The 15,363-nt window shown below is 40.5% G+C and overlaps 1 protein-coding gene across 1 annotated transcript; it reads left to right on the top strand.

The window, feature by feature from the left end:
* The first annotated feature begins 521 nt into the window (after positions 1–521).
* On the top strand, positions 522–6,755 carry gstt2 (glutathione S-transferase theta 2). Its single transcript, XM_067440279.1, has 5 exons — positions 522–741; positions 966–1,053; positions 1,190–1,340; positions 3,638–3,814; positions 6,262–6,755. The coding sequence occupies exons 1-5, from the start codon at positions 618–620 to the stop codon at positions 6,406–6,408; spliced, it is 687 nt and encodes a 228-aa protein (XP_067296380.1). The 5' UTR covers positions 522–617; the 3' UTR covers positions 6,409–6,755.
* Positions 6,756–15,363: the final 8,608 nt, after the last annotated feature.

The raw sequence follows: 15,363 nt of genomic DNA, 5'->3' as shown, positions 1-15,363 counted from the left end.
TCAACATTCTTAAAGTTTGCAGATATTTTACAGACTCTAAAAATCACAATAATTTACTTCATTTTAATGTCAACAAAAATATGTTTTCACAGATGAAAAAACAAATTTTTTTTTAGTCTGGGATGTATTATCCGTAAAAATATTTAACTTTATTTTATTTATAACAATAATAGTCAATATAGTTTAATTAAAAGTCTCGCAGTGTCATTTTACAGACGTATATTGTTCCACGTGGTATCTGTTACTTTTCTCAACGCTGATAAAGATTGACCAAACACTGTCGTTTACAATTACTTTTTAATTGATCTTATTTTATAGAGATTATAGGAGGCTAATGCAATTTTAATAATTAAACGTAATATATTTAAAATAATATATTATTTAGTGTACAAACCATAGACTTTAAAACATAAACAAACGTATCAAATGAGACACCGTTCTCGGTTGTTATGATGCGTTTGTGAGCCACCATCCGCCCCCTGCAGGAAGACACATTTGTATAATTTTCTTTAAGCAGCTTGTGATTGGACCATCGACCAGTAACGTTTGGCAGAGCAGGATTACGTGTTGTTTCTCTCACTACATTACAAGGGGACACAGTACACTTGCAGTTGACTATGGCTGGCAGACAGGCAGTGAAAGCTTATTTAGATCTCATGTCGCAGCCATGCAGGGCTGTGCTAATATTCCTGAAACACAACAAAATCCCACATACGGTGGAACACATTGCGATACGGAAAGGTGAGCAGCACTACTGTGAGGAATCTGTTCAGTGGAGGCTGCGCAATGCATTTGTAAAGTCCAACTGGCTTGAATCCAAGCCTGTGCAAAGGTTATCCTGCCGATTTATATAGTCCTGCATTTATTTCAGAACGTTGTATACATTTAATGTTAACTTAATTCACTGAACTTTATTCTACATTAACCATTCACAACTTTAATGTCATTAACCATGAAAACTGTAGGGCAGCAGAAAACACCTGAGTTCACCAAACTCAACCCCATGCAGAAAGTGCCAGTGCTGGAGGACAATGGATTTGTTCTGACTGAGAGGTAAAGAGAGTGTAGTAAGAAAAAAAATTGCATTTGGAAGTTTAAAATTGAAATTATTATTGCTATTAGTAGCAGTAGTTTGAATTAATGTATTTTATTGTAAATCTACCCTATTATTTATCGTCTTCTGTCGCAGTGACGCCATATTGAAGTATCTGGCGACAACCTATGATGTCCCTGATCACTGGTACCCCAAACTGCCAGAGAAGAGAGCGCGAGTGGATGAATACACAGCCTGGCATCACGCAAACACACGTTTACATGCTGCCACAATCTTCTGGCAGGAGGTAATAAAAAAAGTATACACACAAAGTTATGTCATTAAACTCTAGAGCTGCCACACTCTAGGCAAGGGGTCCCCAGGATCGGTCCTGGAGGGCCGCTGTCCTGCAGAGTTTAGCTCCAACCCAATCAAACACACCTGAAACAGCTAATCAATGTCTTACTAGGTCCTTTAAATGCATTGATTAGCTGTTTCATGTGTGTTTGATTGGGGTTGGAGCTAAACTCTGCAGGACAGCGGCCCTCCAGGGCCGGATTTGGGGACCCCTGCTCTAGACTGATAGGTCTTCAACTCATTCTGCTTGCAATCACATCGTTCTTTATATGGCACAGCTGGTTAGTTCCTGCTGAATCAGTAGCCAATGATCTTGCTGCTCAACTTTCAAATATTTGGTCAGCATTTTCTGTAGCAGTTGCAGTGGCTTTCAGAAACCCTCCACCTTCCCAAGCTCCACCTGTATAGATCTGCTACTCATGTACGCTTTATATATGGCAGTAGCATGTCTTACCTGCTCACAGAAGCGTATCGTGTATGTATTAGAGTGCGGATCGGGCCGCATTTTTCTGTCCGAGCCCGGCCCGTGTCCGACAGAGCAGTAACCGAACCCGACCCGAGCCCGACAGGCATTAAAATATTTATGTCCGAGCCCGACCCGAGCCCGACAGTTAAAATAATTTTTTCCCCCTCATATACTAATGACACCTACGTTTGTTTGTGTGGAAAGCCCGCTTTTATTAAGCAACGCGCATCAGCTCGCGCATGGGGCATCAAACGTTACACAGAGCCCAATCAAATAGCCAACTGAAATTAAATGAACAAAGGTCTGCTAAAAATGGCCCAAGCTAACAGAACAAAACATTAACGTAACACAATTGAAATGCTTATTGAAATGAAAGTCATCTTACCAATTTTATCAAACTGTATGGTTCCTAAACTGCAACATGGGATCTATTTACATAATCTATCCATCAAAGTTTAGGCTAATCGAGGTTTTATGCAGAAAAAGGATTGCATCAACTGTGGATGGCTTCAAGGGTGTCCTGCTGCCAGCAGCGCTGAAGTTGCGCTCACTGGAATGACAAGGATGCCGCGGGCAATATGCACGCATGTGTTGCGCGTTGTTGTCAAGGCGGCATAAACAAATTTCCGCATGCAGGAAGACGGATGTTAGAGTAATATTTTACATTTATTTGAATCACAAAAACAAACCATTGCATCAAGTTAAACAGGCCCATTGGCTACTTACATAATAAGCAGTTTTAAATTTAAAAGGTTCAATGCCTTATCGCACTGATGTGACCGAGCCCGACCCGAACGTCATTTCTAAATATCTGTCCGAACCCGGCCCGACCTGTCGGGTACCGTCGGAACCCATCGGGCTCGGGTCGGGTATCCATCCTCTAGTATGTATTAGCATTATAAAGTCCCTCACTAATTCTGCAGCAGCAATAATCAGATCAATAACGGATCTATTCCACCATGACCAAACATATCAACATTTTCATATCCATTACCATGCAAACACTTAGAGAGTGTTTATGACGACATCATATTCATTGAGAAACTACATTGAATATTTTTTCTTTTAAAAACATTTAACCTAGGGGTGGACGATATGACCAAAATCTTATAATCACGATATTAATCATTTTATTTATTGCTTTAAATAAGGTTTGTATGATATAAACATCTAATATTGAAATTTCTGAAGAAGTAACAAGTCAGTGATAAAACAGGAACAAAGGAAATAACTACAAGCACTAGGAAAAAAGAAAAGAAAAATACTACAACAGAACAAAGCATATTTATCAGACGTGTCACTTTAAGAGTGAATGCACTAATCTAATATACTGATACACATGCGCTTTCTTTCTCAACTATTTACGTTCACTTATGAGGAAACTCGCAAAGACAGGCATTTTGACCTATGAGAGTGTGTATTGACTGTTCAAGCCCAGTAAGGCACTAAGATCAGTACTCTCATGCTGTATGATCAGCATCTTGTATGTGCGCATGTTTCAGGTGTGTGTGCTCAAAAACACTCACTCAGACAGCGTGTGCATGTACCGAAATAAGTCATCTTTCGCTGCTTATTGAATGTATTGAATGTTTTAAAATCAAAGCAAGGCTTAAAAACGCATTCAAACCATAAGCTTTTGAGACGGCACAGAACGGAATGCAATTTCTACCAGTTAGTCGTGCTTATGGTAAATCGCCCACCCCTGATTTAACCTAATTTACCTTTTATCCTTTAAACCATTTCATTCTGGCAGACTTCACAGGTTTTGTATTCCTGTACAGGTTTTAATGCCTCTCATGACAGGACAGCCAACAAATCCGGCGAAGCTCGAAAAGGCGCTATCAGACCTGGACGGCACGCTAGACAAGCTGGAAAACATGTTTCTGAAGAGACAGGCCTACCTATGCGGTGATGACATCTCATTGGCTGACTTGTTAGCAGTTTGTGAGCTCATGCAGGTACAGTAAAAACAGCTGCTAAACATTGTAAATAATGACGTAGCGAATAGTGATCAAGTTACTGCTATTAGTAAACCATCTAATTTTAAGCTTTTAAAGTCAGCATGAAATGTAAGTTGCAATCTTTTTTTCCACATTGTGATATATATCAAAGGGAAACAGCTTCTCGAACAAGGACAAATATAGGGCGGGACTTGGTTTTGTCTATTGGGAATTTATTGGCTTGTTAGATGGTTGTGGTTTACTATTGGTTGATCTCATGTGAGTGGACAGGTTGTCCCTCCCTCACGCCAGTAAACACCTCATCAGAAAGGAGATGCAAGAGGGAGGGGAAAATGTTTTGATTAAAGATTATGAATTAAACAAATGATGTGCACAGAGATTATTTATAATGAACACTGCTACATTCCTTAAAAAAACAAAACAAAACATTAATAGCCAAATTAAATTACTGCTTTAGTTGATTGCTTTCAGAGTCTATTATGTATGAAGAACCACAAGTGTCACTGAAATAGTTATAAAGCATTTAAATAAAGAATTTCCAAATAAGTAATAAAGCATTAATTAATAACTAATTGTACAATAAAGTACAACATAGCCATACTGGGAGTGCAGAATTATTAAGCAAATTAGTATTTTGACCACATCATCCTCGTTATGCATGTTGTCTTACTCCAAGCTGTATAGGCTGGAAAGCCTACTACCAATTAAGCATATTAGGTGATGTGCATCTCTGTAATGAGAAGGGGTGTGGTCTAATGACATCAACATCCTATATCAGGTGTGCATAATTATTAGGCAACTTCCTTTCCTTTGGCAAAATGGGTCAAAAGAAGGACTTGACAGGCTCAGAAAAGTCAAAAATAGTGAGATATATTGCAGAGGGATGCAGCAGTCTTAAAATAGCCAAGCTTCTGAAGCGTGATCATCGAACAATCAAGCGTTTCATTCAAAATAGTCAACAGGGTCGCAAGAAGTGTGTGGAAAAACCAAGGCGCAAAATAACTGCCCGTGAACTGAGAAAAGTCAAGCGTGCAGCTGCCAAGATGCCACTTGCCACCAGTTTGGCCATATTTCAGAGCTGCAACATCACTGGTGTGCCCAAAAGCACAAGGTGTGCAATACTCAGAGACATGGCCAAGGTAAGAAAGGCAGATAGTCGACCACCACTGAACAAGACACACAAGCTGAAACGTCAAGACTGGGCCAAGAAATATCTCAAGACTGATTTTTCTAAGGTTTTATGGACTGATGAAATGAGTGAGTCTTGATGGGCCAGATGGATGGGCCCCGTGGCTGGATTGGTAAAGGGCAGAGAGCTCCAGTCCGACTCAGACGCCAGCAAGGTGGAGGTGGAGTACTGGTTTGGGCTGGTATCATCAAAGATGAGCTTGTGGGGCCTTTTCGGGTTGAGGATGGAGTCAAGCTCAACTCCCAGTCCTACTGCCAGTTTCTGGAAGACACCTTCTTCAAGCAGTGGTACAGGAAGAAGTCTGCATCCTTCAAGAAAAACATGATTTTCATGCAGGACAATGCTCCATCACAGGCGTCCAAGTACTCCACAGCGTGGCTGGCAAGAAAGGGTATAAAAGAAGAAAATCTAATGATATGGCCTCCTTGTTCACCTGATCTGAACCCCATTGAGAACCTGTGGTCCATCATCAAATGTGTGATTTACAAGGAGGGAAAACAGTACACCTCTCTGAACAGTGTCTGGGAGGCTGTGGTTGCTGCTGCACGCAATGTTGATGGTGAACAGATCAAAACACTGACAGAATCCATGGATGGCAGGCTTTTGAGTGTCCTTGCAAAGAAAGGTGGCTATACTGGTCACTGATTTGTTTTTGTTTGGTTTTTGAATGTCAGAAATGTATATTTGTGAATGTTGAGATGTTATATTGGTTTCACTGGTAAAAATAAATAATTGAAATGGGTATAAATTTGTTTTTTGTTAAGTTGCCTAATAATTATGCACAGTAATAGTCACCTGCACACACAGATATCCCCCTAAAATAGCTAAAACTAAAAACTAAAACTTTCAAAAATATTCAGCTTTGATATTAATGAGTTTGTGTTCATTGAGAACATGGTTGTTGTTCAATAATAAAATTAATCCTCAAAAATACAACTTGCCTAATAATTCTGCACTCCCTGTACATATTCAATTTGGTTACAAATTAATGTTTTTATATAAAAAATAAACTAAATTACAATTTGATATTTAAATAGGCTATAAAAAGATAAATATATCAAATATATAAATCTATCAATAATAGTTTGAAAAAACAAACAAAAACAGACTCAATATTTACTATTTCTGAGACACTTGTGGTCCTCCATAGTAATGCAGCATTCATTAAGACGAAAATCAATATTATATATGTAAGAACATGAATACTCGCAAAGAGTGCCTACAATCTTTGATATGATTTGATTGTCTCTTTCAGCCCCTCGGTAGCGGAAGGGACGTTCTGAAGAACAGACCCAAACTGCTGACCTGGAGGAGTCGGGTCCAGTCCGCGCTCTCGGACTCCTTTGATGACGCTCACGCCATTGTCTACCGCTTAAGAGAGAAGTTCACAGCTAAACTGTGAAAAATCAAGTCTCTATTCAAAGCAATTAATTCTATACGATTGATATATTTCACAAACTATTCCGTCTATATGATTAACATATGTGGTTTGAAGTGAGGCATATACTATGTAGCATGGTTTGCTAAATGAATAAATCTAATGGTTTGTGATCATTTAATACAAAATATTATAATCGAAGGAGAAGAAATTGTAAAAACATTTTATTGTTGACAGGAAATGGTTCAAATATGTATTTACAAGAGTGAATAATTGTGAACATCAAGAATTATCTTTGTGCCTTACCTTTCTGTACTGAAAATGCCTAATTAAAACTGTATCAGTTAATAAACTTAAAGTTGCACATCTTATTCACTCATGACAAACTGCAGAAAAGGCACCGTGCTGTAATTACCGTAATGATTCTGAACTTTAAAAGCCTTCATATGCTTGTAGAACTTGTAATTACAATGCGTAAACTCTATATTCTCTGAGAGCTACGGCTTATACCACCTGACCATTGCGTTCGATTCGACGCGGCGCTGTGCAGACTGGTCACTATCATAACAAACATTGGCAGCCCACAGGGGTGTGATCTCTCAGTCCCATCCTCTATACACTGTTCACACATGACTGTGTCCCACAATGACAACATCATCCTAAAGAACGCTAAAACCGTAGTGATAAGACACATCACTACAGGAGAGAGGTGGCCAGTCTTGTAACATGGTGTGAGGACAACAACCTTACCTTCAACACAAACAAGACAAGAGATGATAGTGGATATGAGGAAAAAGAGAACTCATCAGCCACTGCTTATCCGAGAGCTTGAAGTAGAGAGGGTGAGTAGTTTTAAATATCTGGGGGTGCACATCAGTGAGGACCTTACCGTGATGCTCAATACCACAGCTGGTTAAAAAGGGACAACAGCTGTAGGCTGTACTTTCTGAGGAGACCCGAGGAAGTCGACTAAGATCCTCAACTACAGCTACAGCTGTGTTGTGGAGAGTGTCTTGACCAGCTGCATCTCTGTGCGCTATGGAAACACTACTGTGAGGGACCGCAAACGTCTGCGGAGAATTGTGAAAACTTCTGAGAGGGATCAGAACTTCATTACCTTCTCTGCAGGCCATCTACCATTACAGAGTCAACAGGAGAGCTGCCTCCATGCTTAAGGTTGACTGATAGACAACTACTGTGTAAGTGTTTGTAACTTTTCTCATTTTTGATTGTTTGTTCATTTGTTGTTGGATAAGTGTGTCTGTGTGGTGCAGTGGTGTGTATTAGTAGTTTTGGTGTATTCTGGTGGTGTGTGTGGGAGTTAGCATTTGTTAAGTTAGCATTTGTTTGGTCTTTGCCACGTTGGGAGTCAGTTTGTTGGGGGCGTGGCCAGCGAGGTATTAAAAGCCTCGTGTGTTTGTTAGCAGCTGGTTAGAGGTGAAGCATTGATTGACTGATAGACAACTACTGTGTAAGTGTTTGTAACTTTTCTCATTTTTGATTGTTTGTTCATTTGTTGTTGGATAAGTGTGTCTGTGTGGTGCAGTGGTGTGTATTAGTAGTTTTGGTGTATTCTGGTGGTGTGTGTGGGAGTTAGCATTTGTTGAGTTAGCATTTGTTTGGTCTTTGCCACGTTGGGAGTCAGTTTGTTGGGGGCGTTCCCAGCTGCTTTCAATAACGATACTCAAGTGAGTATAAATAGCGTGATAGTCCGCGGCAGCGGAAGCGGCAGTGTGAAGCCCTCCTTGTGTGAAGACCGACGAGTGTAAAGACTTCAACTCTTCCCTGTGCAAGACCGACGAGTGTAAAGACTTCAACTCTTCCCTGTGCAAGACCGAGTGTAAAGACTTCAACTCTTCCCTGTGCAACTCCTCTCGAGCAAGGACCTCGACAAGCCACTTGAGTATCATCTTCCTTTCATTATTTGTGTTCGGCTCTTTTCTAATTCCGATCTGGCCTTTTCTCTGATCTGTATTCACCATGTGCTTCCAAATCTCAACTATAACTACTAGCACTCGTAATTCACGCTCTGTACGCATGAGACGCCGCAATCCTAATAATTTGCGCTATATCCTAACATCCTCTGCTACTTTACTCTCTATTCCAATTGGTCTCTGGAATTGTCAGTCTGCTGTAAACAAAGCAGACTTCATTTCATCTATTGGGACTCATTCTCAGCTCAGCCTCATGGCCCTAACTGAGACCTGGATCAAACCAGAGGACACTGCCACTCCTGCAGCCCTTTCAACCAATTTAACTTTTTCACACACTCCTCGGCCTATTGGGAGGGGTGGGGGTACTGGTTTGCTTATCTCAAATGATTGGAAATTTGATCCATTACCATCTCTACCGGCCAGTTCATTTGAATCGCACTCAATCACTGTTACTCACCCTGTTAAAATCCATGTGGTAGTGGTCTATCGTCCTCCAGGTCACCTCGGTAACTTTGTGGAGGAGTTGGATGTGTTACTTTCTAACTTCCCTGAGGATGGCACTCCACTGATTCTGCTTGGTGACTTCAACATCCATCTTGATAAACACCTAGCTGCAGACTTCAGCACTCTACTGACTTCATTTGACCTTAAGTTAGTATCTACTACGGCTACTCACAGATCAGGTAACCAATTAGACCTTGTATACACACGCAACTGCTCCACGGACAACACTTTAGTTACTCCATTACACACCTCAGACCACTTTCTCATCACTCTTAACCTCATACTGACTCCTGATACAACACGCACTCCTACACAGATCACCTTTCGGCGTAATCTACGCTCCCTCTCTCCCTCTCGCCTATCCACTATGGTATCATCTTCACTCCCTCCACCTGCTCAGTTCTCAGCACTGGACACTAACAGTGCTACCAACACTCTTTGCTCCACTCTAACATCCTCCTTAGACAGTTTTTGCCCCCTCTCATCCAGACCAGCCCGCCCCACCCCATCTGCCCCCTGGCTGTCTGATGTTCTCCGTGAACATCGCTCTGGACTCAGGGCGGCAGAGAGGAAATGGCGGAAATCTAAAAACTATACTGACCTTACCTTGTATCAGTCGCTTCTCTCTTCTTTCTCTACAAATGTCTCCACTGCTAAAACAACATACTACCACAACAAAATCAACAAATGCTCTGACTCTCGCAAACTCTTTAAAACATTCTCCTCTCTCCTTTGTCCTCCTCCTCCCCCTCCTTCATCAACTCTTACAGCTGATGACTTTGCATCATTTTTTACAAACAAAACATCCCTCATCAGCAAACAGTTCTCCTCATCACAAACTGACAAGCACATCTCAACAACTAACACGAACACGCTTCCATCCTTCTCTCCGCTCTCCGAGGCAGATATTTCTAAACTCATCATTTCCAATCACCCTACTACCTGTCCACTTGATCCTATACCCACTCACCTCCTTCAGGCCATTTCTTCTTCAATCACTCCTGCACTCACTCACATTGTCAACACTTCTCTTCATACGGGAACCTTTCCCACAGCATTTAAGCAGGCTCGGGTAACCCCACTGCTTAAGAAACCCTCTCTGAATCCAGCACTTTTAGAAAACTACCGACCGGTATCCCTTCTGCCTTTCATTGCAAAGACCCTTGAGCGAGTTGTGTTCAATCAACTCTCTATGTTTCTTGAAAGGGACAACCTCCTAGACAACAACCAATCCGGCTTCAAAAGCGGCCATTCGACTGAGACTGCCTTGCTCTCGGTAACTGAGGCACTGAGACTGGCAAAAGCAGCTTCCAAATCCTCAGTGCTCATTCTGCTGGATCTGTCTGCTGCTTTTGACACAGTTAACCACCAGATCCTCCTGTCAACACTTAAGAAGACGGGGATCTCAGGAACTGCTCTCCAGTGGTTCAGGTCTTACCTCTCTGGTAGGTCCTACAGGGTGTCATGGAGAGGTGAAGTGTCTAAGTCACATCATCTAGCTACTGGGGTTCCCCAGGGCTCAGTCCTTGGACCACTTCTCTTCTCCATCTACATGTCATCATTAGGTTCCGTCATTCAGAAACATGGCTTTTCCTATCACTGCTATGCTGATGACACTCAACTCTACTTCTCATTTCAACCAGATGATCCTACAGTCAGTGTTCGTATCGCTGCCTGTCTGACAGACATTTCTGACTGGATGAAAGAGCATCATCTTAAACTCAATCTTGCAAAGACAGAATTACTTGTTTTCTCAACCAACCCAGCACTTCATCAAAATTTCTCCATTCAGCTTGGTTCATCGACCATAACTCCATCAAGGACAGCCAGGAACCTTGGAGTTGTGATTGATGACCAGTTAAACTTCACTGACCACATTACTGCAACAGCCCGGTCCTGCAGATTTGCTTTATACAACATTAGAAAGATTAGACCCTTCCTATCAGAACAGGCTGCACAACTCCTGGTTCAAGCTCTTGTTCTCTCCAGACTGGATTATTGTAATGCTCTTCTGGCTGGGCTTCCAGCATGCACTATCAAACCCTTGCAGCTGATCCAGAATGCAGCGGCGAGAGTGGTCTTTAATGAGCCGAAGAAAACGCATGTTACGCCTCTCTTCATCAAACTGCACTGGTTGCCAATGGCTGCTCGCATCAAATTCAAGGCTCTAGTTCTCGCCTACAAAACAACCACTGGTTCTGCACCATTATACCTAAACTCAATTGTTCAGACTTACACACCCTCCAGAAGCTTGCGTTCTGCGAATGAGCGGCGCCTCGTGGTTCCTTCCCAAAGAGGCATGAAATCGCTCTCACTGACATTTTCCTGGACCGTTCCCACCTGGTGGAATGACCTGCCCATCTCAATTCGTGCTGCCGAGTCTGTAGCCATTTTTAAAAAACATCTTAAGACACATCTTTTCCAATTGCACTTTTCCTATTGCACTTGACCAATACAGAATAGCACTTACTGATCATATCTACGTCTCTCATCCGGATTTGTGCCTTCAGGCGGGTATGTTACATAGTTATCATAGCTACCAAAACCCAGTGTTCTGTATTTTGCGTACGTGAGTTTTTGCTGTCGATGGCTATTGCTGCGCGTTTAGCTAGAATGCCATACAAAACCAACCCATTGGGCCACTGAATCCGCATTAACGACAACAGTTGGGGCATCAGCCTTAGTCCTAATGGGTTGTTATCTTAGCTATCCAAATCCAGTGTTCTGTATTTTCCGTACGTGAGTATTTGTTGTAGCTGGCTATAAAAAAAAAAAAAAAAAAAAAAAGAAGAAAAATTTGTGTACTCTGCTAATTAATTGAGATTTCTTACAGCTCTTACAGGTTGTTGGCTTTGTTTGTTTCGTTGCTACTATTGCTCTACCCTTTTTTTGTAAGTCGCTTTGGATAAAAGCGTCTGCTAAATGATTAAATGTAAATGTAAATGTTAAATGTTAAGGAGCACCATCCTTCTACCCTCGGGACGGAGGTGTGTGAAATACAGGACTTCTAGATTAAGGAACTCCTTTTACCCCTCAGCTATCAGATTAGTCTCATCTATTACATAGAATAGTTGGGACTAATTGCTGCATCAATTTAATAATAATAAATAATACATCTTATTTTTTTGCTCTTTACATTTGGAACAAATCTCAAAGTGTTACAGTTAAGATAATTAAAAAATGTGATTTAATATTTAAAAGTCATAAGTTCTCCTAAAAAGCAATGTTTTAAGTCCTTTTTTTCAACAGTCTTAAGAGCTTGAGGTGCCCTCAGATGGTCAGGTAGGGCATTCCAAATCCGAGGAGCAGCAGAACAGAAAGCCTGATTGCCCACATTGCTGTGCTTAGTCTTGGGCAGATGGAGGCGGTTTGAGTTTGTTGAACGAAGTGATCGAGCTGTAGTTGAAGGTGTGAGTAGTTCTTTCAAATTTGCACATCTGTTAAAGTGTTAGTTCACCCAAAAATGAAATTGATGTCATTAATGACTCACCCTAATGTCGTTCCACACTCGTAAGAGCTCCGTTCATCTTCAGAGCACAGTTTAGGATATTTTAGATTTAGTCCGACAGCGTATCTAAGTGTATGCACACTATACTGTCCATGTCCAGAAAGGGAATAAAAACATCATCAAAGTAGTCCATATGTGGCATCAGTTAGTTAATTAGAATCTCTTGAAGCATTAAAAATACATTTGGGTCCAAAAATAAAAACTATGACTTTATTCAGCAGTCTTCTCTTCCACGTTTGTTTTCAAACCTCGAATAAAGATTCAAACGGTCATGAATCAGTGAATCGATCAATCATGAATCAATAAGCTGATTCATGACCATTTGCACAGAATGAATTTCGTTTCCTCACTGCATATGGCAATAAACGCTTTGACTTTTGTTTATGTTTTATAAGCAATTAAGTACTATATCTTATATGCCGATAGTCATATTATTTAAATGGTGCAAATATTAAAACTTGTCTAGTAGGCCATTAGGCAAATAGACCAAATAAGTTTAGAAGATTGGTGGTTACCAATATAAAATTTGTTTGTGAACCTTGCACAGCAAATGAGATGCAATTGAATCTAATCTACATCACTCCAGTCACTGACATTTAAAGGTGCACTATGTAGTATTTTTGCATCCAAAAACCACTAGGCCGGTGTTATATATTTTGTTCAGTTGAGTACCTACAATATCCCAGATGTTTCCAACTATTTGTAAATTGTGAGAAATTTTTTTTTTTCACTAAGGACCGGGACGTTTCAGCATAGCGTTTGAGGAAATCACCTGCCAATTGTGTCATATCTGCGCTACCCTCGGTTTCGTGCAAGATGTGTCTTAAATTCCACCAAATATCAGGATGTCCCAGCTAGTACTAGACAGTTGGCATGTACACCATGTATAAACAGCGAGTGGGAGGGAGTTCTTTTCAGTGGAATTAAGAAGATTTCTATATTTTCTGGGGGTCTGTTTTTTTTATTTATTTCGTAGATGTGATTTCCTGCATTATGGTGCGTTTGAGGCCATTTCCCTTGCCTATACCAATAAAAGAACTCAAACCAGTCAATATCAATAGTCTCATAAAAAAGTCAATATTAATTTAACTGCCATCAACAGTTTCACAGGTAATGATAATGAACAAGTTGCATGTTTATTATGCTCCGTGTCCAGATAAAAAAAAAGTAATGATTAAAAAATGTTTGTAAAACTTTAAGAAACCATTTTTAAAACATCTAGAAACATTACATAGATAGACAGACCAAATATTCCTAACACTTTGTTAAGAGTTACTAGTTGGTTTGTAAACTGTCTATAAACATGATCTGGATGGTTATTATAAAGTTGCAACAGATGACTATAATACCTGTTAAATAGTTAATAAACAGTACCAGTAAAACATGTGGGTTGTTGTCCTGATACTGTACTTCAACATGCAACAGTGTAAAAATTGCCACACAGAATAAAGTAACTGTTCAAGATCCATTAGTAACTTATAAAAATAATGTCATATTTGCATAAATTGTTACTACCCTATATCCTGACACTAGCACATTAAGATAAGCTATGAAAAAAATCATGTTCCTATGCCTCTTTCTGGTTAAATAATGTTTATAATAATAGTTAATATAGCATGCTATATTAACTATTCCAAGTTATTTATGCATAGCATAAAAATAGTTAGTATAGCATGCTAACTTATGCCACTTTCATCAAGACCTATTACAAAGCTATAGCAATTTTATGTCATTAAATACGATAAACAGTTATTCTGGAACAGATCTGCGTCTTCCTTATCCCGTTAAAAAACATATTACAGTATGTAACGTTAACCATATTCCGTCCGTTCGAAAAAAATTGCACTAACTGTTCGTTATAAGCAGCATTTGCCGTCAGGCAGGTAGCTAACATAAACATAATTTTGCTAGCCTACCTGCTGCAAAATTACAAATTTTTTGTACAAATAGATCTTTTATATAGTGTAATTTATCACTTACCACTATCTTGTTTTTTCCTCTTTTTTCTTTTCTGGCTTCCTAAAGCATAATTCCGCTTCATGGTTGAGGAGGTTTTGTATTTTGCCGGCAGCAGAGATCGCGTGGTTGGGTGGCTGCTGTCAGCGACGACTGAGAGGGCCCGCTTGAGGGGGATTCCGATAACAGTGTCATTGCACTTTACTGCATTGACTATCAAAGGGTCTGCTCAAGCAGTTTGTCGTTGCATTTTATTCTTAAAGGGGGGGTGAAACACTTAGTTTCAGTCAATCTCATGTCAATCTTGAGTACCTATAGAGTAGTATTGCATCCTTCATATCGCCGAAAAGTCTTTAGTTTTTCCGGAAAAAAACGAGCGCCTGGAGGCGTATCGTTTGGGCGGAGCTAAAGAATGACGATCGCGAACAAAGCGGTGATGTCCTTAAGCGTGGAGAAACCCATCGCTATCTCAGCTAATACAGATAATGATCCACAATCAAATCTGAGGCTGAAATAAATTGAACAGGAGAAACGGCAACATCAGGATGTCCGTCTCTGTGGTATGTACTGTATTTAGGGGACTTTGTGTGTCTTTACGCGCAGTTTATTAGGACATGATTCGGTTTATGGACTATTGTATGTGACTAGACCTTAGAGGTAGCAAGCAAAACGGTTTTGCACATCAGAGTCAGACTAGTGTAACGTTATACAGAACAACAATGGAGTAACCGTTAGCGTATTTGAATGACGAAGCACGCGATCGTATCGTTTACTGATGTTTACTCATGCGACGGTAGCCAATAGCAGAGACATTTGAAGTTTATTTACTCACCGGCTGCTTCCAAAGCAGGACCGAACTTTATCGCTGGGACCGCTCCGTCAAAAACACACTTCTTTGGTATGATTTGGTGATGTCCTGTGACAGCAGTGACCGTGGAAATCCACTTTGCGACGCGACTGAAGCGATGCCTTGAAGCTTCCCGTCATTTCTGTGTTCAAATCGGTTCAAATGCAGCGCTGCCTTCCCGGAATGCTGTGCTGAAGCGTTGAAGTCGCTCGACGTCACCCATAGGAATG

This window comes from Pseudorasbora parva, chromosome 3, assembly GCF_024679245.1.
Source record: "Pseudorasbora parva isolate DD20220531a chromosome 3, ASM2467924v1, whole genome shotgun sequence".
Classification (NCBI taxonomy): Eukaryota; Metazoa; Chordata; class Actinopteri; order Cypriniformes; family Gobionidae; genus Pseudorasbora; species Pseudorasbora parva.
The sequence above is the reverse complement of the archived record's forward strand: the minus strand, read 5'-3'. Positions and strand labels throughout refer to the sequence as shown.